At 43.9% G+C, this 21,584-nt stretch overlaps 3 protein-coding genes across 15 annotated transcripts in view; 2 read left to right on the top strand and 1 right to left on the bottom strand.

Moving 5' to 3' along the window:
- Window positions 1-21,584, top strand: part of LOC119176365 (uncharacterized) — a 218,696-nt gene that overhangs the window by 139,397 nt on the left and 57,715 nt on the right. For 3 of the 13 annotated variants that reach the window (XM_075877514.1, XM_075877511.1, XM_075877506.1), the window contains one exon: window positions 4,177-7,379. The exons of 8 other annotated variants lie outside the window; for them this stretch is intronic. In XM_075877514.1, coding sequence (XP_075733629.1) covers window positions 4,177-4,188 — 12 coding nt within the window. In that variant the 3' untranslated portion in view covers window positions 4,189-7,379. Of the gene's footprint in view, window positions 1-4,176; window positions 7,380-21,584 lie in introns of those variants that run through there. 2 more of the 13 variants (XM_075877515.1, XM_075877509.1) reach the window with 1 other exon arrangement.
- On the bottom strand, window positions 7,822-14,198 carry LOC142775714 (uncharacterized). Its single transcript, XM_075877504.1, has 8 exons — window positions 13,898-14,198; window positions 13,104-13,216; window positions 12,795-13,017; window positions 11,608-11,792; window positions 11,022-11,160; window positions 10,878-10,952; window positions 8,125-8,245; window positions 7,822-7,925 (listed from the first exon to the last, which is right to left on the bottom strand). Exons 1-8 carry the CDS (start codon window positions 14,073-14,075, stop codon window positions 7,910-7,912), a joined length of 1,050 nt encoding a protein of 349 aa, XP_075733619.1. The 5' UTR covers window positions 14,076-14,198; the 3' UTR covers window positions 7,822-7,909.
- LOC119169612 (uncharacterized) lies at window positions 14,438-21,484 on the top strand. Its single transcript, XM_037420653.2, has 4 exons — window positions 14,438-14,878; window positions 14,965-15,178; window positions 15,616-15,810; window positions 15,869-21,484. The coding sequence occupies exons 2-4, from the start codon at window positions 14,978-14,980 to the stop codon at window positions 18,125-18,127; spliced, it is 2,655 nt and encodes an 884-aa protein (XP_037276550.2). The 5' UTR covers window positions 14,438-14,878; window positions 14,965-14,977; the 3' UTR covers window positions 18,128-21,484.

Below are 21,584 nucleotides of genomic sequence, written 5' to 3' on the forward strand. Positions count from 1 at the left end.
CGCTATCTGGCAGTTATCTTGGAAAACGAAGCGCACGGCGTGCGCGCCCGTCTCGGAGGCGATAAGGTGTAGAACACAAGGCGACGGGTAGATGCCACCACCGCGTCGTCTTAGCAAAGCCTTAGAAACACTTGCCTTTTTGTGCAAGTGTTGCATTGTCAGCGTGCCCCGCCGCGGTGGTCTAGTGGCTAAGGTACCCGGCTGCTGACCCGCAGGTCGCGGGATCGTATCCCGGCTCCGGCGGCTGCATTTCCGATGGAGGCGGAAATGTTTTAGGTCCGTGTGTTCAGATTTGAGTGCACGTTAAAGAACCCCAGGTGGTCGAAATTTCCAGAGCCCTCCACTACGGCGTTTCTCATAATCATATGGTGGTTTTGGGACATTAAACCTCACATGAATCAATCAATCAATCGATGCATTCTCAGCGCAGCGTGATAAACGCTATATATATATATATATATATATATATATATATATATATATATACGGTCCGTAGACTTATTAGTGTATGACTTTTCTAGTAAAAAAGACACACATACAGAATAATGACGTGTTGTTATGGTACCTCAGATATGCGCGATAATTGCTTTTTTAATTGGCAATTGCACAAGTTTGAAGGCTGAACCTTGAGCAATATTGGTGGGTGCTGCGGATGGGGTTGGCCGTTTGGGGTATCGTTTGGGGGCATTTGGGGTACATTAATGGCGGACAAACAGACAAATGTACTGACAGACAGATTAAATTTTTTGCGTCGAAGGTCCCCAAGAAAGACTATCGTATTTAAAAGAACCGGGCTTAAGGTGTAGGCACGTAGGGTCGCCCTACAGAAGACGGTTCACTTCCAAAGTGTTTTTTTTTTTTTTTGCAACTTCTATGTTCGTAATCGTAACTGTGTATGTTCTTTACAGTCTGTAAATACAAGTTTGTTTTCTTTCTTTGGGGGGGGGGGGCTTTACTAAACTTCTCGATCGTTTTACTTCATTTTCAAGCGACCAGCAAGTCAATCGTCGCTTTGTGCATAGCGGCAGTACGTTTCTCCCTCCCACTTTGCTATACCACCTCGGGTGGTGCATCTCGGGCGCCGAGTGGGGCGAGTTGGTTTCCACAACAACAAAGAACCTGAATTTTACTATGACCGTGAAGGAATATCATGAAACGCGATCTCTCTCCTCGTGTGATTCCGGTATGCGGTATAGTGTTGTTATATTACGCCAGTGCATGGTGGCACTCCATGGCACGAAGCGCATTTGATTCGAACGCTGCTCCCGGCTTATGCCAGCGATCGACGAATCGCAGCCATCTGCAGTATGATGTCATACGGCAGCCACCAGCCGCACCGAAGAGAGTGAGGACGGGCCTCAGTATGGGGATAGGACGCTTAAAAGGTAGCAACTTGGCGCTCCGCTTCTGAACTCTCCTTGTCGCGCACGACTACATGATTTTCGAGAAGCGTTCGCAGCATGCAGCGTCTGTTTTCCAGTGTATGTGTTTTTTCACCAATCGAGGAGAGCATTTCAGGACTCTTTGAACGTATTTTACTTTCTTGTTATGCAAGCTTCGAGAAGAAAAAAAAAAGGAAGGAATGGGAGACATTCGTGTCGACGCTTTAAATAAGCACCTTAATATGCATGGTCGTTCATCGGCTAGGGTACAAAAGTTCGAAAAGAAGAGCTACATCTCGGAAGCTGCATTCTGAAAATAAAAATGTTTATTCGTCCCTCTTTCTCTCTTTCTGCCTCTCTCTCTCTCTCGAGAAAAAAAGACCCACATTTTACATTTCTTTTATTATTATCATTATTATTCTGTGATCGTACCGTGGTTTCTGTACGATGCATTGACCACCACATAGACATCTCTCTTCTTTTAAAAAAAGACGTATGGCAACAATAGTGGTATATGGCTTTTAAAACCACGGTACGGATAAATGGCCATCAGCGACACACTAACCAATTAGAGCGGTGGCTCATCGTAGTTTCATTGTCTGTGAACGAACAGCAGCGCCATGGCTTTCACTATGGCAAACAAGAAATTCGCAGTTCTCAAGTTGGTACAGCGAAAGAAGGGCCAACAACCGAGTCGGTCAAAAGAAGTCTTCCAACGTCCTTTCTTTTTATCCTTCTTGTGCAGTTTGAGAATGTCATACCAGCTCCCCCAATTTTCTACATAGGTAGGAAACTTTGAGAAAATCTGTACGATGAAACAAAAGGAAGTGCCATAGACAGAGTACGAAGGTGTGTGTGTGTGTGTGTGGGGGGGGGGGGGTTATTGAGCGCATTCCAGAAGCCGAAGCCCCCCTCCCTCCCTTCCCGGCGCGGACCCAGTATATATTCTTTTCTTTTTTTCTAGAGCTTGGCTTATAGGCATGAGGCATGCGTCTGCTGTAACAAAAGTGCGCACACGGCTCAGAATAATGTGATAAGTCACCGGTTCTCTTTGGCTAACACTAAGGAGATGACAGAAGAGGATCCTTGCTCTGAGAGATGCACTCTTCATTCACTCGAATAATTCTCGATTCGCTATAATGTACGTTGATGCACTTTTTTCAAAAAAAGAAAAGAAGAAAAATAGCATGGTCAGAAAACGCTGCCGATTGGTGGTGGTCGATGCTTAATTCTTAAAGTCAGCTAGACAACGCTGGTTCTTCTCACCATAAATGTTGCCATAAAACCTAATGACCGCACCATAAGTCCACTTGTCGAAATGTTGGCTCCAGCGACACCCCCTGTTCCTGGTGAAAATTCATCAGGTGTGCACAATTTCTCTTTTATTTTCCTGCAATATGTTGCAGATAAACACGCCGTTGACTATACTTCTTTACGTCGTTTTTAGATACACACAAACCTCGAGATAACAAATTCCGATATAACGAATTATTAGTTATAACGAAGTAGGTGACCAATATAGAAACCACCTTGAGAGCGCAACTAAGCACAGCACACAAGAATATTGCGTTTAGTGGCGCTCTTACGATGGTTTCTATATGTCAAAGCACCAACTCGCCCAACAGTCAACTCTTTTGGAGGTGACCGATAGCTTTGTCATTGATGCAGTTACAAATAATCGTTCAGAACAAGTTTTAGAATATAGCGAAGTATTTTTGTGTAGATGTGAGTTTGTTATAATGAGGTATGAGTGTACAGAGGGGTCCACTGTTAAAGCGAACACCGGAGCACGTGTCCTATATATATGCTCGGCACCACCGCCGCCCAGCCATGGCAACGAGTTTCGCGAAGGAGCAGTGGGCGCTGTGGGCGGTGCTCCTTTGTCGTCTGCTGAAGTTGAGACCGCGCTTCAGCACGCGGTGAAGTGCGGTCTAAGTCGCGACCTCTTAAAAAGAGGCGCTTTCTTCCGAGCTCGAGGCCCCGCAGTGGTGGTCTAGCGGCGAAGGTACTCGGCTGCTGACCCGCAGGTCGCGGAATCGAATCCCGGCTGCGGCGGCTGCATTTCCGATGGAGGCGGAAATGTTGTAGGCACGTGGGCTCAAATTTGGGTGCACGTTAAAGAACCCCCGGTGCTCGATATTACCGGAGCCCTCCACTACGGCGTCTCTCATAATCATATGATGGTTTTGGGATTAAACCCCACATATTAATCAATCATCATCTGCCGAGCTCGAGCTAGAAGTCGCACTACTCATGCAAAGGGAGTAGACCGGTGGGGAGAGGGGTGCAGGACGTGTGTTCTTGGTGTGAGTTATTGCCTTTTGTTTCGCCCATGACGCGCATGCGCGAGATTTAGTCGAGCACCAAGTGTAAGTGTTGTATATTTTCTGTTCAAGCATTAAAGCTTTCAGTTGTGAGTAAGCACTTGTGGTGTACACTTTCTTGTCCGTGTCTTTTTCGCGCTGCATTTACGCCATAATAGAAGGAACATGACGGGTGTGATCTATGGTCTGATGAATGTCATCTGACTCACCAGTCGGACAGCCGTTTTTCGTTCACCTTGTCGTCAGATAAAGAATTACCCGCTATGAGAAATCTCTCCACTGTTGTCAGTTAAGGGCGCTTGTAAATGCTTTGTTAAGCTTACGCACTAGCAGCTCGAATCTGCATTAGTACACATCAAATACGTGCACCACAAGGAAAAATATTCTTTAATGCAGTTATGCTAGTAAACCACCACAATATCAGCGAGGTAGTATTTTACATAATCTAATTTCTATTCACCTTTGCACAGCTCCCCACCTGAGCGTGGGAATGCTGCCTGCGGAAACGTTTTAAAGTGCGGCGATGGCTGGCTTCACGACGAGCTGAAGTGCGGCCAACAGGCGCGGCCATCAGCGGGCCGGCGATGGCGCCGGGCAAACAACATGCGCTCCGGTGTTGCCTTTAACAGTGGACCCGTCTATACATGTATGGGGGCGGCTTAGTGCCTATCATAGCCGTGTTCACGAGGGGTGCAGGTGGGCATCTGCCTCCCCCAAGATCACTTAACAGGAGCGCGCGGGGGAAAGGGGGGGATATGCCCCACATCTTTACTCAGTCGGACCTAGCTAGCGCATCATTGTTTGAAGAGGAGCGTTATGGAAACGCAAGTTTTTGACGAATGGCGGCAGAAGGCCCTGATGTTTTATTCCAAGATCTATTTATTTCCCATATTTACTTCAGGAAAGCAGAGGACCAAAAGCCGGTCATTGTAAGACTTCATTTTTTCTCTTTCCTCTATAATTAAGTACGTTGCCTATGGATACCACCAATGGGGGGGGGCAAAGTCTTTGCCCCCCCCCCTCCATTAATGGGGCTGATGGGGAACTATGTATACGCCTATACGGTGGATATTTCATAGCTACACGATCGACAAATTCCCACAATCCCATTACCTGTCTAACACCACTTGCGCAGCTATTTAGCAATACAGCAAACCGCGTGATGCTGAAAGTATAAAACGCAAAATCCATGTATCTTATGCCAGTCTCAATGCGCTACGCAATAATTTATTGTTTCTATAATGCGCTCTCAACAGGTAAACTAGACTTATTTTCACAATATGAGCATGTGCGCGCACAGGTACAGGGACTTAGCTGACATTTATGTCCAATGTAATGCACAGGATGAATTAAGACCCTTCCCAGATATCTGTATAACTTTCTTCTTTGTCTCGCGCGTTATAGAGACGATCCTAGGTATGCGTAGTCGAATAGCCTGATTTCACATCACAACACCCAATGAGCTGCCCTCCGTGACGTACTCCTTCCACTGGCCCCAATCCTGCACCTAAAGTAACAATATTATCCGGGGCTTAACGTCCCGAAACCACGATAAGACTATGAGGCAGGCCGTCATGGAGAGTTCCAAAAATGTCGGTCATTCGGCCTGCGCTAGCGTGCTCTAAACATCACGGGTCTCTATCGTTTCGCCTCCATCGAAATGTGACCACCACGGCTGGGATCGAACCCGCCACCTCCGGTTCAGCAGCCGATCATCGTAACCACAGTACCAACCGAAACGGAGACGTATACCTGAATCCGCGGATTATCCACCTTACGCATTGCCACGTTTCCGCCTATCAAAGGATATCGGAACAATACTGTGTATCATTGATAGTGCGAGATCTACAGTTTGACTTCAGGAACAAGGAGCCATTTCTCGGCGTCCATTAGATGGAGGCGCCGGCCGAATTTCACATAGAATTATTCTATGTCCACGGCAGCTATCAATGCTCTGTGCCGAATGTAATAGCACCTTCGTACGCAATAGCCATGGCTACAGCGTACAAAATACGCTAATTTAGAAAATTGATTTACACAGTTAATTATGTATAGCTAAGTGATCCGGGCCCCAAAGTGGAGCGCCAGATAAATTTAAAATGTAGGCGGAACGTTGTCCTTTACGCCGCAAATAACTCAAAGCCGAAAAGATAAAGCCCCCCCGTCGTGAACGACCAATTGCCAGCGCGCTGATGCAGCCCTTAATCTTGATTGGGGTTTTGATAAACGGAAGCGCTGGACGTTATCGAGGCGGCAGCCAACCGCAGTTGGCGTACCACGTCGTCGCGCTCTATAGGCCGAGGGCACCGAGGCCCTGCATCGTGTTAGCGACATGCCAACAGGGAGGGACCGCAGTGGTTCCAAAGTGGGGCCGGCTAACAAGCCTCTCAGCGTTGAGTGCCACTCGTGCTCTGCGGCGGCAAAAGTGCCGACGTCGGTAGGTGCAACCACCTCTTTCGGCGCTCGCCGTAAACACAGCGCCCTCACGGCCACATTCCCTTTCGGGGCGGTCAGGGCCGCTTATCGGCTAACGGCACCTTGGCTGCACGTGCTTCAACGAGGCCGTGGTCGGCCGGCGGCATCAAAGCTGCACTAGAAAACATCTCGCTCGCTTATCGCCGACCCGTCACACCACTCTGACCGCCCGGTGGCATGTTTTCACGGTCAAGTTCACGGCTACCGGTAGCAACACGATTGCCCCGGCTGCCTCGTTCAGTTGTTCGGCCCCTTTCCCATCAACTCCAGGCACCGTCACGCATCCCTATGCCGGCACAGTCGGCCACAGCGGCGCCCTCAAATGGGAATGCGCGGATCGAAAGATAATGCATTATCCGCTCGTGGAACGCACTATATACATTATCTATAAGGACAACGACTACGTTGCGTGAAAATTTGTCCGGATGGCCGTATAGCTATTGCAAAAGTTCAAACAAGGCACACCACTTCGCGAGAGGTTGCTGTCGTCGAACCCGCGCGTTCATCTTGATTACTGACGTAATTTTTTTAGCTGAAGCATAATTACCCACAGGGAGAAGCGCGAGCCCGTTATACACGCGCCTTAAATACATTTCATCTGCACTTGTGTGCACCCACCCACCCTTCTGCACACTGGAAGCCAGGCGCAGGGCTGCCCCCCCCCCCCCCCCCCAAAGCCTGCCCCATACCTTTGCGCTCTCGGACTTGCCCCGTCAATGTGTCTTGTGAAGGGTTATTGCCATGCAAGTTTTTGACGATAATGGCGGCTCAGGGCCACTGATGTTGCATTCGAGAATTACAGCTTAATAACCTCTTTTATCCCCGCAGACCTGAGGACCAAAGGCTAGGCCATTCTGAGAACCAACATATGTAATCGCTTCATTGTCATCACTGCATATTCATTGCGAAGCCTTTCGGACTCGACCAGCTGTCAGTAGGTGAAAGGGGGGGGGGGCAGCAGTGAGACATCGATACACCCTCACCCCCCATCGAGAACTCTGTGCGCGCCTTTGACTGCTATAATTCCTCATTTTGCCCTACCTAGTCGGCCATGCCGTGAGCGTTTACGAAATAAAAAGGAGCATTTTCTCCCACGCCTCACGAGCTTAAGATAAAACAATTATACAGTTCGGTATTGCTCAATGTGTGACTTTGTGTTGCTGATTTCTACAATAAATCTCAGTCTTGTAAAACTTCATTGCCAATCAATATTGACCTCAGTATGATACTTTCATCAACATACAAAAAATACACAAAGGATATATATATACCCAGTTAAAAAAAGCAATTGAAACCAATTGGAAAATTTCCACCTGGTCCAATTGGTTCCAATTGTGAATTAGTACACAATTGAGCCAATTGGACCAATTGGTTTTACACCAATTGGTTTTACACCAATTGGTATAGAACCAATTGGTCCAATTGGTTGTGCACCAATTGGCCCAACACCAATTGGACCAATTGTGTATAATTCACAAATGGAATCAATTGGTTTTATGCCAATTGGCTCAAATGGTATAGTATGGCATGACCAATTGGCATCTAACCAATTGGACCAATTGTTTATATGCCAATTGGCTCAAATGGTACAGGACGTATTGATTAATGAATGCATGTAGACACCTTTGACAAAAATGCAATTATTGTAAAACAGAACATCTTTTATTTACAAACATAATATGCGGTATCTTGCCATGCAGGTCCAGCACTTTGCTACAGCCACATTGGTTAGTCACGCTGCACCCTGCAGAAACAATAAACAAACAGCATTTGCATGAAGGCTAGTTTCATTACAGTTAAAAAAAAAGTGGCTCACAATGAAAAGTGGAATTAAATGCACTTTAGGTTCAATACACATTGAAGTAGAGCCCCAACTTATCAAGCCAAAATTTGTTTACTACTGAAGTTAAAAAAATTGCAAAACAAAATTGCGGTTGGTGTACCTCTTTGCCATCTTGTCGATGTCTGCGATTTTCTCTCCAACATAATGGTTCATTCGCTTCATGAGCGTTTGGACCGCACTGTCTGGGAAACCTTGCTTTTCCAAGCGACGCTTGTAGCAGGCTGTTAAAAAAAGGCATTTAAACATATATAAGATACACAGGTATAATTATTAACATAAAGCTAAATGAATCCATTATAGAATAAAAAATACGCTTTGTTTTTAGGCAGCTGCACATGAAAATTTTAGGTAGCATCTTCAGTGGTGTCAAAATGGCATCTCATAGCAGAAAAGATATCAAAAGCACTCATTATTACTTCGGTAGCAAAGCATTTTGGATATAAATGACACAAAAACAATGCAGAATATAGAACTAATGAATCTATTCATGAAGTTATCGTGAGAAATTTTTTTAAAACAGATTTTAAATGTAATATCAGTTAACCATCTATGAAATTCACCATTATGTATTTTCGCCTCATAAACTGCATACATCATGAGTGATACTATTAAGAAATGTCCCAGAAGAATAGACCTCTACCAGGGTACATCACAGTGCGACGTCGCTAGCGCACGTGGAAGGTGTGGTTGGCGAAGCATTACCTCTGGTGCCTCAGTGCAGTACGGTCGTGCGATGTTTGGGGAAAGTTTTTTTCTTTACTTTCTTTTTTCAAAGCCTAACTTCATGTTACAATGGCGACATCAGCTGTAGTACATGTCAGTGAACATCTAGCTGTGTGGTAAACTGCGTGATGAAATATTTGCCACGCTGGCTGTTTATCTTGAAGAAGTGAACACACGTGGTGGCCTGTGCGAGGAAAAGCGGCATCGTCTTGGAAAATGTGCACTCTATTGTGGAGTGTAGTGTACGTTAAAAGGCATCAACAATATCGGTTCATCTTGACATCTGCAAAGGTGAACCTGAGAAGATTGTGTGTGGTACGTGCAGGGTGAATAACGATGTGGCTTGTTTGCAAAAACATAGGCGCTTGTTTTGGGCTGGTGGCAGCGACCGGTTGTCTACAGAACTTGATTCAAGATTTTAGTGAAGGTAAATATGCATTTGACACGGTCATCTGCGAGTCTGTACATCTCAGCATTTGCGCTCTGTGCAGGAAAAAAATTGCATGATCACCGGGCTGAAAGATACCACTGGTAAAGCTAAATATACGCTTCGCCCCAGCGAGTACACAAACCCAATAAAGGTATAACTCGTTTTATCAGAGGCCTCATATGACTTCATGTAAAAGGCAGAGATTCTTGTTTCACATATACTTAGTACCTTTACTGCTCGATATTCATGAAGTGAAGATGCACACTAGAAGTTTGTGTGTTAGGTCTTAAGGGAACAATGTAAGTATGCGAATACCTTGTATGCATCAGATGCAGTGATGTGACTGTGCAAAAGATAACGTATGTAATTAAGTTAAAGAGTTTAAAAATGCATAAATTTTCAGAGGGGTATGAGGAATGTAGCTGACAACTTTGCTTTAATTTTCACAAGGATTTGTTAACCTCAGCCGAACACACGACAAAGTGTTTTCTTGTTTGTTCTTGTTTCTTTTCCCATTCATCTTCGGTCAGAATTTTGCGGCACGAGTGAGAATTTTCTTCATAACCTCTCGCACAGCAGCTCAAAACCTTGCTGCAGCCAATGCTGTGCCTCGTTTAAAACTGCGATGCACATGTCGCAACGAAAATTGGGTACATTTAGGTCTATACCATTACAATATTTCTCAAAGCATCCGTCACCGTGAATACGTTTGCTTTTGAAGAGGAAAAATGTTTTTTTAATGGCTGCCATCTATGGCAGCCTACAACAATTCACCAAAATTTCAGCCTGACGAATGCAGACACATGCAGCCCTGCTAGTATGTAGAAAGATCCCGCTAGCGGAACTTTCTTGTCAACCAGCCCCAGCGCCGTAGGAAGGAATGGTGGGCACAGTGCTCATAGTGACGTCACATTATTTGCAAACAGGGAGAGGTATCTATAAAAACACCAGATCTGTGCGGAAGGCACAGCACAGTCACAGCGAAAGCTAGAAGAGCGACCTTTCAGAGCCTTTTCGAAACACTCATTGGTAACTAGTACAAGCACACTTGCTTGATACCCACTAGGTCATTATTAATAAATTTATTTGGGTAGTAGGCCAGCATTTGCTATGCTGTTTTTCGTCATTCTTCTGAGAAGCGTGGTATCCGCTAAACACTTGCAAGGAATTTTGTGCCAATTTATGCAGTGACTGACAACGATGAGGAATTATGCCTAAAATGGGTATGCGCCACAGTTAATAGCTCAACAAAAACAAGATTTTGTAATGGGTTGGAGCATTGGATGACCCACTTACTACGCTGTTCACATTGTGCGACAACTGCTTGTTCTTTCGCTGTTTTAAAACGCTTTATAAGTCGTATTAACGCAATTGCTTTCTCGACATCAAGCCTGCCTAAGGCAAGTTTGCCAACAAGTCCCAAGCTCCGGCGTGGCTCAGTGGCAGAATACTGGGCTGGCACCCAGTGGACCAGAGTTCGAGCCCCACTGTGTCATTAGTTTTTTTCGCTATGTTCGCGCAAGACCTGAGTTGTGATCTCACAACAGCTTTCGCTGTAATATATGTGCATAGTACTGGGTCTTGGTTGAACTTCAGCACTGTAAACTGTGCAAAGTGAGGTAACTTAGTTATTGGTGCTTCATTAGAACACCATTTATGAGCTCACACACTGACGAAATGGGATATATGTTGATACTCACTTCGCATGACAGACACCTTCCATGGTGTCAATGGATCCTTTCTCGGCCGATTTGGGAAACGAGGACAATGCTTGCCTGCAGAACATTATACATTAAGCAATTTTAAACACTGCATTACTGGCAGTTCAAAGTACTGGAAATTACCTTGCAATGATCGTCCTTGTAGCTGAGCTGGATCCCAGATTGTCACCAGCAGATCCTTAATGAACAAAGAATCTTTGTCCCGAGCCTGCACACGACGCCATGTTTCCAGCGGAATTCGCAGCCCTTGTCCAATGTCAACCTGCAGAAAATAAAAGCAGCAGTAACACATGAGTGCCATTCACAATGCTTAAATTTAATGTACCATATATAAAGGTTTTCAATTGAGCAGAACTATTCTGTGTGAAGTTCACAAATAAACGCATGTAATTGAACAACAGCTTCTTGCTTATCACATAAAACTAATGCATGCTTTCCTTCAAATTTCACGAAGAAACACTGCAGCTGAGTCATTGAAGCCTTAGTGGTTTACAGTGCACTAGGGCAATGATACACCATGGTTTGTGGGCTGTAACTGGAACATGAGGAAGTGAACGGATCACTTGCAAAGAAAAACATACACCTGTCAAAGAACTAGGCCAGGCTTATGAGCTGAGGATTTCAAGTGTAGTTACTATATGATTGCTGTCATTATGTAGGCACTAAGCACAGCTTTTTCTAAAATAAAACTGAGTCTCAAACATCTCACCAAGCTACCGCCTGATGCACCAGCTTGCGCCTTCAAGGGAGAATGTGGGCACTCTCTGGTGGGTGATGAAGGGGGGGATGGTGTGCTGCTAACTGCTGGAAGAGTGATGTCCATGCTGTGTGGCAGAGGGGTGCCAGGGCTGTGGGACTGAGCAGTAGGCTCTGCACTTTTGTATCTACTGGAGCCTACATGAAAATTGCACATCAGAAACTGAAGTGAACCAACTAACATTGGAACATGGTTATTCGCTTAGAAGGTACATTTGCTACATATAGATGGGGACGAAGGAAGGACACAAGACATAGCGCTAAACTACATCTGATTATTCATTTTTGATGGAACGACCTATATGTACCAAACATGCCAATAACAGCAGTCTTAGTCCAAGCACTAGCAAAGAATAAAGTAAGCAAACTACACTTACCTTGCACACTGCCTATGGCTTATCAATGTTCTGAAATTCTACCTCATTTCTTAAGAGCGTTGTGGAAGCAAAGCTTTCAGGACACTTGTCAGAAGTGTATGAAATTGATTGCAGGAAAGATGCTAAGGCGCATTGCCGGGCTAGTTGGTTGGGGTTCATCATTTATATGGGTATAGCGCACCACCACAAGGACATAAAAAGATCTGCTGTATCTTAACATGATCTTTTCCAGGTTTTACCGGTCTACTGTTATTGTATAAATAGCATGTGTGATCGCAAATGAAACAGTAGTTGCAAGTTAGTGCTAAGTGTGTGTCTCTGTGTCCTTGTGGTGGTGCGCTATACCCATATAATCGCAGGAAAGAAAATGGTGTGAGGACCCCTTCCACGACACCTAAGAATGGACATAGAATTTTTGAACGCTGATAAGCCATAGGCAGTGTGTAAAATGGTGTGTTGTTTTGTAAAACTTTTTTGATGATGCTTGGCCAAAGAGTGCTGTCATAGGCTATTTACGTCCATATAATTTTGCTCCATCAGAAATTAAGCATCAGTTGTAGTTCAGCACTATATGCCTCGTGAGTTCATTCTTCGTCCCCGTGTATATGCGCAGTAGAGTTTAATGATGCAATACCAACTAGCCCAACAAAGCATCCTCGTGAACTTAACTTGCTAAATCATTCTTACACTCTTGTTTACAGAATATTCCTTCTACCAAGAGTGTGTGCCACCACTTCATATATAATATACCAATTAGACTTGCCTTCTCTGATCTTGACTAGGAGCTCCTTTTGGAGATCTCTGTTCAGCCCTCGAAGCTCTACGAGTTCCTCGTTCTGAGCATCTATTTTTTTTTGCATTTCTGCAACTTTTTTTTGGAGCTCATTCAGCTCAGCCTCCTGTGAGGGTGAGACCTTCACAGCTTTTTTCTTTTTTTGTAGAATTTTTAAAAGCCGCTCCCTACTCTCGGAGGGCTTGTCTTGTTCCTAAAAAATAAAACATGAGCAATAAAATACTGGGCAATATTTTCTTTTATGCTTGGTCAAGCAATTACATATAGGGTGAACCATACCTTCGATGGTGCAACATTGCTGTCGCCATCGCTGGCTTGATCAGAATCTTCAATTAGGGGCCTCACCCGCACCCTTTTTCGGGACACAATTTCCTTCAAGTCTTGTTCCGACTCTGGAATACACAACATTCTATTACAGTACAAGTCGTAAGCTAGAAAAACGGTGTAACTGAAGACTACCATAAAAGCAACATGGCCCAAGAGAGCAATATGATTGTAGCAAGAAATGTTAACCTAGAAAAACGTATCTGTCTCAACAGATTGTGATACATACATATAAAGGTTAAAGCTCTTTACATAAGCAAATGACACAAGCTCACGTGTTTGAAAAGGCAAACTAAAAGATTGGTGAACCATCAAGAAATATATTCATGTGTGCACATAATTTCGCGTGTACATTCGAATTTAATGGCTATATATCTGAATCAATTAAATGCTTGATGTCGTTTGATCACATAAATGACCACAGTGCACGCCATATTTACCTGGGTATATGACAAAGAGTGGGTGTACACGTGAGTGTACGCAAATATAATTAGGAAGTTCTACAATTTGTGCGTTCAAAGAAACCTAGAGCGCCTAGCTCACTTACGTTTTTTCATGCATCTGCCTGTTCTAGCCCCCTACATTAAACGGGGCACGTAATTTTAATTTTGCCGAATTGCACGAACTTCGATGAAAATCGCCCTGCACTGACGTATACACGATCGATTTATCGCACGTCACATCGTTGCTGCGTGGAGCACGAAACAATCGAACTAATTCAATGCAGCCTTAAAAATGCACAAACTTACCTCCAACCCGCAAAATTCTTGCGCGGTAGTAGGCACATGTGCCGGTGGAATCGGTCCATTTGACCATAAAGAAGGCTGTCGAATAATCCTCATTCGGATTGAAATTTTTTATGTCTTCCACTGGCACGATTGCCAAATGTTTGTCGTCCTGGTATCGAACGTAAGCGTGAGTAATCATCGCTGCAACGTTCCGATTCCAACACCGCAGACAATCACGCACAACACACAGAACACACTACACACGTTCTCGAGCAGTACGATGCCACCATTACCACGTTTTTTTCCGAAAAGCTGCTGCAAGCTCATTGATGTTGATGCTAGTTAGGCCGTCCTGAAGTGACAAGGATGGCGCCCAGCTAGAACTAAAAAAGCAAAATAAGTTAGACACTGACACTGATGCTAAAATAAAATGTTATTGCTGTTGAAAAATAGTTTGATAAACTTATTATTTGGCATTCAAATCCCCCATAAATAAAAAAGTTACGCCAATTTTGAGGCCATTGTTGAGCTTGTTGGCTCGTTGCACGCAGCAGCGCGGCCATGGAGGCCTCCGTGAGCGCGGCAGACGTCGAAAACAATTTTTTTCGGCTTTTGTGACGTGATAAATGCCAAGAAAAAAACGTTTTCTTTTTTAGGTTGCGTTCACTGACCACTTGCGGTGAGCTATTGTAAACAAACGTATGTTTGGTATGTTTGCGGCCGCAGGACTGTGGTAGCGTGGTCGTTCTGTGGCGTGGGTCGGTGTTCTGGCAAGTGTTCTGTGGGTCGGTCAATCTAGCGTGTAGAGCAAGTGGTGGTCAGAGCGCATTCAAGTTTTACACATAGACGAGCGCATAGCGGTCACCGCCACATATTAGCAAGATGGAACCGCAGAAGAAACGGAAAAAGCGCGGAAGGTATAAAAAGTATCTGAATCCAAGCAGTGTATGCAGTGTGCCCAGATCAACAGACTCATCAGCTAGGCTGCGGCTCGCTAAAACTGTAAGTAAACTTCTTTAATTGTCTCGACTCTATCAGATTATCGGCAAAAAATGTCCTTGTTAAATCTCAATAATCTTGCCGCGCAGGAATCCATAAAGGATGGCTCACACAATAAAAGTTCGGATGAAGGTCCGCTGGATTCGCGGCCGCCCGTCGGTCAAGCGGAGTACACGGTACCGCAAAATGCGACATCGATGGCCGCTGCGGTGTTGGCGGCGGACAGTGCTGTGCAGCATGCGAATAATGACGACGATGGGCAGCGATTCCGATGGAGCGAGCAGCCTATGTTCTAGAACGCTGGTACGTAGATGGATGCCTTCGTCTCAAATATTGTACGCAGTGCGTTGAATGTAACAAGTACGTACGTTTGTGTTGGTGCGTGCACGCGTGCTGGAAAGTGCACCTACAAACATAATTTCCTAAAGCATTGGCTTAATGATTTCGAGAATGCGTGCTCAATTTAATTAAGAGGCACAGTTAAATTTAATTAGAGAAACTGTTGAGCCTCATTTACCACAACGTTACGATTGAAATCTTGGGTCCTTTTCTTGGAGCTGGTTTTCATAAAAGAAAAAGAAGCACGCGCGGGGGGGGGGGGGCGCAACATTTGTTTTACAGAGAGTTACAGTATATATCCTTTAGTCGTGTAAAAATTTGCAAGAGACAAATATGTTTTTAGTATATTCTTTGCTATTTATTTTTATGATTTATCTAAATGCATTTTTTTTTTTGTCTAGACATCTCCGCAGCCAGCCATTCCGGGTGATCGAAGTGAACGACAGAGAGATCTGCAAGATATAGATGATGGAGGTGATTACAGTGGAGACTGTGCCGCCACTGTGTATGATCCATGTGGTGCAAATCATTTCATCAGTGATGATGACAACACAGATTTTGGCAGTTGTGATGACACAACTGACCCTACAACAATGGTATGCTTCCACATAATAATTGTATTCATGTAAACCTTACAATGAATTTTTTCTGCAGGGCACTCAACATGATACTGTGGACAGCGTGACTCGGGGCGTGTTTCTATCTGAATGTAACAGTGAAGTGTGTGATGTGGCTGATGGCATAGACAGTGAGGGACCTTTCAATGGAAACTTGTCAACCGATGCCGACACAAACAGGACACAACTTGGAGATTTGTTTCAGGAGGTCCTGAATGAAAAGATTGTCGTTTCAAAAGGCGAGATGCTTTTGATGATATTTAAACATGCCATAAAAAGTAATTTGTCTTTTACAGCAATGGTGAGTTTGATTGAAATGGTCAACATGTTTTTTGAACGACCTGTTCTGCCACATTCACGATACCAGCTTGGCAAGCTTTTTTCAGAGCATGGCACCGAGATGAGTTTTCATTTCATTTGTGGTAAATGTTCGACAGTGCACGAGGTCGCACAATCCTATGCTCAGTCGAGTCATTGTCAAAAATGTGGCTGGGCTCTAGCTTCCTCAGTAAACAGCGAATCATTTTTTGTCCTATTGGATGTCCCCTCTCAACTTCGAAAGGTTTTAAAGAATTGCAGCTTTCTTGACCTGACAAAGCCCTTAAGTCAAAGCAGTAACCTTTCTGATATTTGTGATGGAGAATTATATCGCAAATTTGTTTCTGCTACAGTAGACGAAGGGCACAGGATTAGCTTTACATTAAATGCAGATGGCACACCACTATTTTCATCCAGCAACACTTCAATTTGGCCTATACAGCTACTGGTGAATGAGGTGCCCATTATGCAAAGAGGGGACAAACTTGTGTTGGCTGCTCTTTGGTTTGGAAAGAAAAAGCCAGATATGAGCATTTTTCTTGATGTGTTTGTAGAGAAAATGGAAGGTTTGGCACAGAATGGCTTTGTTCTTGATCATGAAGGACAGCCGAAGCTGTTCAAGGCTTATTGCATTTGCTGTGCAGTTGATTCAGTGGCAAGAGCCCCCATGCAAGGGGTCATGCAATTTAATGCATACTATGGGTGTAACTGGTGTCTGCAAAAGGGGGAACGCATTGCAGGCACTACCAGGTACCCAGTAGAGAAGAATGAGCCACCAGAGCGTTCTGAACAAGAAATTATGGAAGATGCAGAAACTGCATTGCAACAGGATCATTCTGAAAGAGGAGTGAAGACAGTTTCTCCACTTCTAAACTTGCCACATTTTGATATAGTCTGGGGTTTTGTCCCCGATTATATGCATAGTATTTTGTTGGGAGTGGCGAGGCAGTTTTTAGAGATGTGGATGGCTGATGCACAGTGTGATTTCTATATTGGGAAGCATCAAAGAACGATTGATGAAAGGCTGACAGCACTGGCTCCTCCTAGAGAAGTGCGCCGGTTGCCAAGAGCAACAAAAGAAAGAAAGTGGTGGAAGGCCAAGGAGTTTGAGAATTGGGTGCTCTTCTACAGCCTGCCAGTGCTGCAAGGAATTTTGAATAAATCTTGCATCAGTCACTGGGCTTGCCTTGTTGAGGTGCTTCACATTCTGCTGTCACGTAACATAAGTTTGTCACACTTTCAGCGAGCAGAAGAACTCCTTTTGGAGTTTCACGTCATGGCAGAAGCCATATATGGGAAAAAATGCATGACATTTAACCTACATCAACTTGTGCACATTGCAAAAAGTGTCAAGCACTGGGGCCCACTGTGGGCGCATTCGGCATTCCCGTTTGAAGCTGGCAATGGCGCATTAAAGTCCATGGTAAAAGCTGCAAATGGCGTACCACACCAAATTTGTAGAGCACATCAAGTTGAGGACTTGATCGACAAGCTATCAAGCATAACAACAGACAGGAGAGTGCTTGACTACTGTATGTCGCTCGACAAAAGAGCCACACAGAAGACAGTTGTTGCTGAAGACATTCGCCTTTTTGGTAGGGGTGTCCCATACAGAAGTGATGCTTCTACAGATCTTGTGCAGTACACCCGTATGCTTATGAAAGGGACAGTATACACGAGCCATAACTACTCGTCAAAAAAAAAGACTAACAGTTCTGTCGTACGCCTTGCTGACCAATCATATGCGGTTATAGAAACAATTCTTATGAAACAAGGCGAAGTGTACATTGCAGCCAGGCGCCTCCACTGCTCAGCAGTAAAATATAGCACCTTAGTGATGGAACATTTGGTGAAGGTTCAAAGAGAAGCAGCAACAACAACTCTTGTATCAGCATCAGAAATTTTCAGTGTTTGTGCACACATGCAAGTAGGCCCGAACATATTCATTTCACCCGTGCCTAGCTCGTTCACAATGTAAATTTTCAAATCTGGTGTGCAATTCTAATAGACCATTTTCAAGCACACCATCGCCACTAACAAGTGCGGAAGCACTCACGGGTAAAGTTGGTATGCCAGAGCAGCCAACGGCAAGAAGTATGCGGGCCTCACGCTTTACCGCTTGCGTCATTCCAGGACTTCTTAGAGACCTTGAATTTGGCTAGGTGCAACATATTACTGCGTAATTCAATTGCGAACTTCAGTGTTCAGCTGCGAGGGCTTCTCGACTATTTCCATCAGTCTCACTATAGGATTTTTTAAGTGGCTCAGAAGTGTCATCCCCCTTTTGTTTTCCTTTATGGCAAAAAATGAAATAAAATAGATACACTCTGTTGCCTATGAAACGCTCGAGCAGTCCTACATTTGGAACCAATGTCCACTGACACTGTCTACGAGTAGAATGTGAGGTTCTGATTTTGAAGAGTTCTATAGAAAGTATAGTCCGCATTTAATAAAATAAGATACAATCACTGAACGGCCGTGTGTGTTGCTTGCACCATATGTGATGATTTGATTTGTGGGGTTTAACGTCCCAAAACCACGATATGATTATGAGAGACGCCGTAGTGGAGGGCTTTGGAAATGTCGACCACCTGGGGTTCTTTAACGTGCACCCAAATCTGAGCACACGGGCCTACAACATTTCCGCCTCCATCGGAAATGCAGCCGCCGCAGCCGGGAATCGAACCCGCGACCTGCGGGTCAGCAGCAGAGTACCTTAGCCACTAGACCACCGCGGCGGGGCTTCCACCATATGTGTAACGAACGATACGTGTCTACTAACCTTCATTGGCACTATAACTACAAGTTGGGATTGTACTAGAGCAAATAAAAAGCAGGACAAAAAAGGGGATACAAATTCTCTTACATATATCAATTAATTCAAATATTTGTAGCTTCTTCATTATTCACGGGCAAAGTACATCCATATTTATCTTTCTTAGCCTTGCCAACCAATTTTTGCAGACAGATGCAACAATGCACAGGATCCCCTGCCTCTTTGAGGCAATCGATTTGTAGCTGGAAACTACTGCTCATTTTATGTGAGCAAGTTTTTTTTTTTGATGCCGTGTGTAGCATGACGTTACAATACCTCGTTTAGCAATATTCGAATGCTCTGACATGAAATTAAGACACTGGTTTCGATGAACCAGTCGTGCAACCTAAAATCAGGTACCAAGAAACAGCAAATTATCATAGCAAGGAACCTCACAAATAAATTCTAGTTCCGTTCCTTTTTAAACGCATTTAGAATGTGCTCACTTCTTTGCACAGTGCAAAGAAGTGAGCACTTGTGAATTAAAATAAAATAATCACTGTACCTAAACACTGTAAAACCTTTCTGCTGTTTTGTTAAACCCGATCATGGACAATTAATTGTTAATCGTTGAACAAGTAATCATTTATAATTATGGATTTGGTGTTCCAGCTCCCACTGCTCACGATAGCACGTTTTGACTTATGTATCGGCATGTGATCATTCATTCGCGTGCCGACTGTATCATTCCTTTAGCATTTAATGTGTAGATATACATGCAGGTGCGTTCAGACATGTATAGTATTTTGGATGTAATAGTCAACATTTGGGGATGCCTCTTAATTTTTCTTTTTTGTTCGGTGCTCCCACGGCACCAACGAGCAGCGGGTGATCGAAAACAGCTGGCGCGTTTGACCGATTCAACGTACACACTTTTCCCATAGTGCTTCCCATGCCTGCGAGGGCTCTGGGATTGCTTGAAAATGGTCTATTTGTTTTGCACTGAGGGGACTCGGCATGCTCATATGGTTCAGATGTGCTAAGGATATTTATGATTAAATTGACACTAGATAAAACTGGTATCCCATCTTGGTGAAGTGCTTATCCTTACCACTTTTTCTGTACAACTCGAGAGCTCTCCTAACTGGTATGTGGCACATTATATGAGCATTCGAGTTTTTCTTTAGAAGGGCTTGTATGCTAATTGTCACTATGTGATTGCGTCATTGTAACTGTTGTATTATATGTTGTATATTCTTTTTTCAATGTGCATTTTATGAAATGCCATAATCAAGGAAGTTAAGACATTTGCTTAGGGAGCATAGGGACTCGGGTTTAAATCGCACTAATAGAGTGAAAATTTGTTGTTGTTTTTTTCATTTGTATTTTTATGATTGTCCTAAGTCACAAAGTGACATATACTCTTTTCTTCTTGTCCTTGCATATAATTGCTAGTGCTTGAAGTTCGGTAAAATTATGATTTCAGCACTGCTCATTGTCGCTATGTTATTGCAACATTGCAACTATCATATTGTATGTGCTATTTTTTTTAATATGCATTTTATTAAATACCATAATCAAGGAAAGAAAAATGGGTTTGTAGCCCACTGGTTAAAGGGGTCCTGACAAAATTTTGTGGCTGAGACAGCCTGCAAGGTCGATTCCCGTGAGCATTTGTATATCATCTGCAAAATATCAACTGCAAATATAGGTTGGAAGGTATTTTAAATCGATTTTGGAAGTTTGCATCTTGCCACTGACACCCTCGAAGGGAAACCTTTGAAGACCCCCTACTTCCCTTCAGTCACCATGCTGCAGTCAATAAAACAAGTTATGATGACATCATAGCTGCCTTTTTTGTTGCGTTTGTTATCGGAGTCTATACTTCTTGGCGGCTGCTTGGGAGTGCTTCGCTGTGGCACACGCTTTGAAAGTTTTGTGTTTGGCGACATTGCAGTCAGGTTTACTATTCGAAAGTAATTCTTGATGTGGACTGTACAGAAGTGTGTCACAGTTCTTTGTGCTGACTTGATCAAGAGCTGCATACTCTAGGTAGCGATAGTTGCCCCTGGTGGCTTCTCGTTTTTTGGAGCTCTTTCAAACTGATACTGAAAGTGGTCAATTGTCAGGGGCCTGTAATTATCTGTCCCGTGCTGCAGCAAATTATGTGTCGTGTCATGACTAACAGGCCCCCAGCAACACATTGCAGCTGAAAAATGCGAGGCCAATGTTTTTGTGTCAGTACCCCTTTAAGGCATTTGTTTAAAAGCATGGGGGCTCAGGTTTAAACTGCAGTAATTGAATGAAAATTTTTGTGTTATGTTCATTCGTATTTTTATAGGGAGGACTGTTTTAATTCTCTTGTTGTTCTGGCATACAATTGCTACTGCTTGAAGTTCAGTGAAAAATGATTTTGCCGACAACACCTTACTAGTATTGGTGATTGAGTTTCATTGCTCTGGAACCTTGATGTTGTATTGCAAGTGTTGTGAAAAAAATGCACCAAGATAGATACAAAGGGAGTGTCTGCTGCTTACTTTTGTTGTACTTTTTGTACTAATAAACGTTTGTGTGACCTGATTGTGTGCTTTTGTTATATACATGCCTGAAACTGCCTCCACTGCTTATGGCCTTTGAATATTAATTCGGTGTTATATGCCAAAAATTTGCACTGCTCTAT

Source organism: Rhipicephalus microplus, chromosome X (genome assembly GCF_043290135.1).
Source record: "Rhipicephalus microplus isolate Deutch F79 chromosome X, USDA_Rmic, whole genome shotgun sequence".
In the NCBI taxonomy this organism is placed as follows: Eukaryota; Metazoa; Arthropoda; class Arachnida; order Ixodida; family Ixodidae; genus Rhipicephalus; species Rhipicephalus microplus.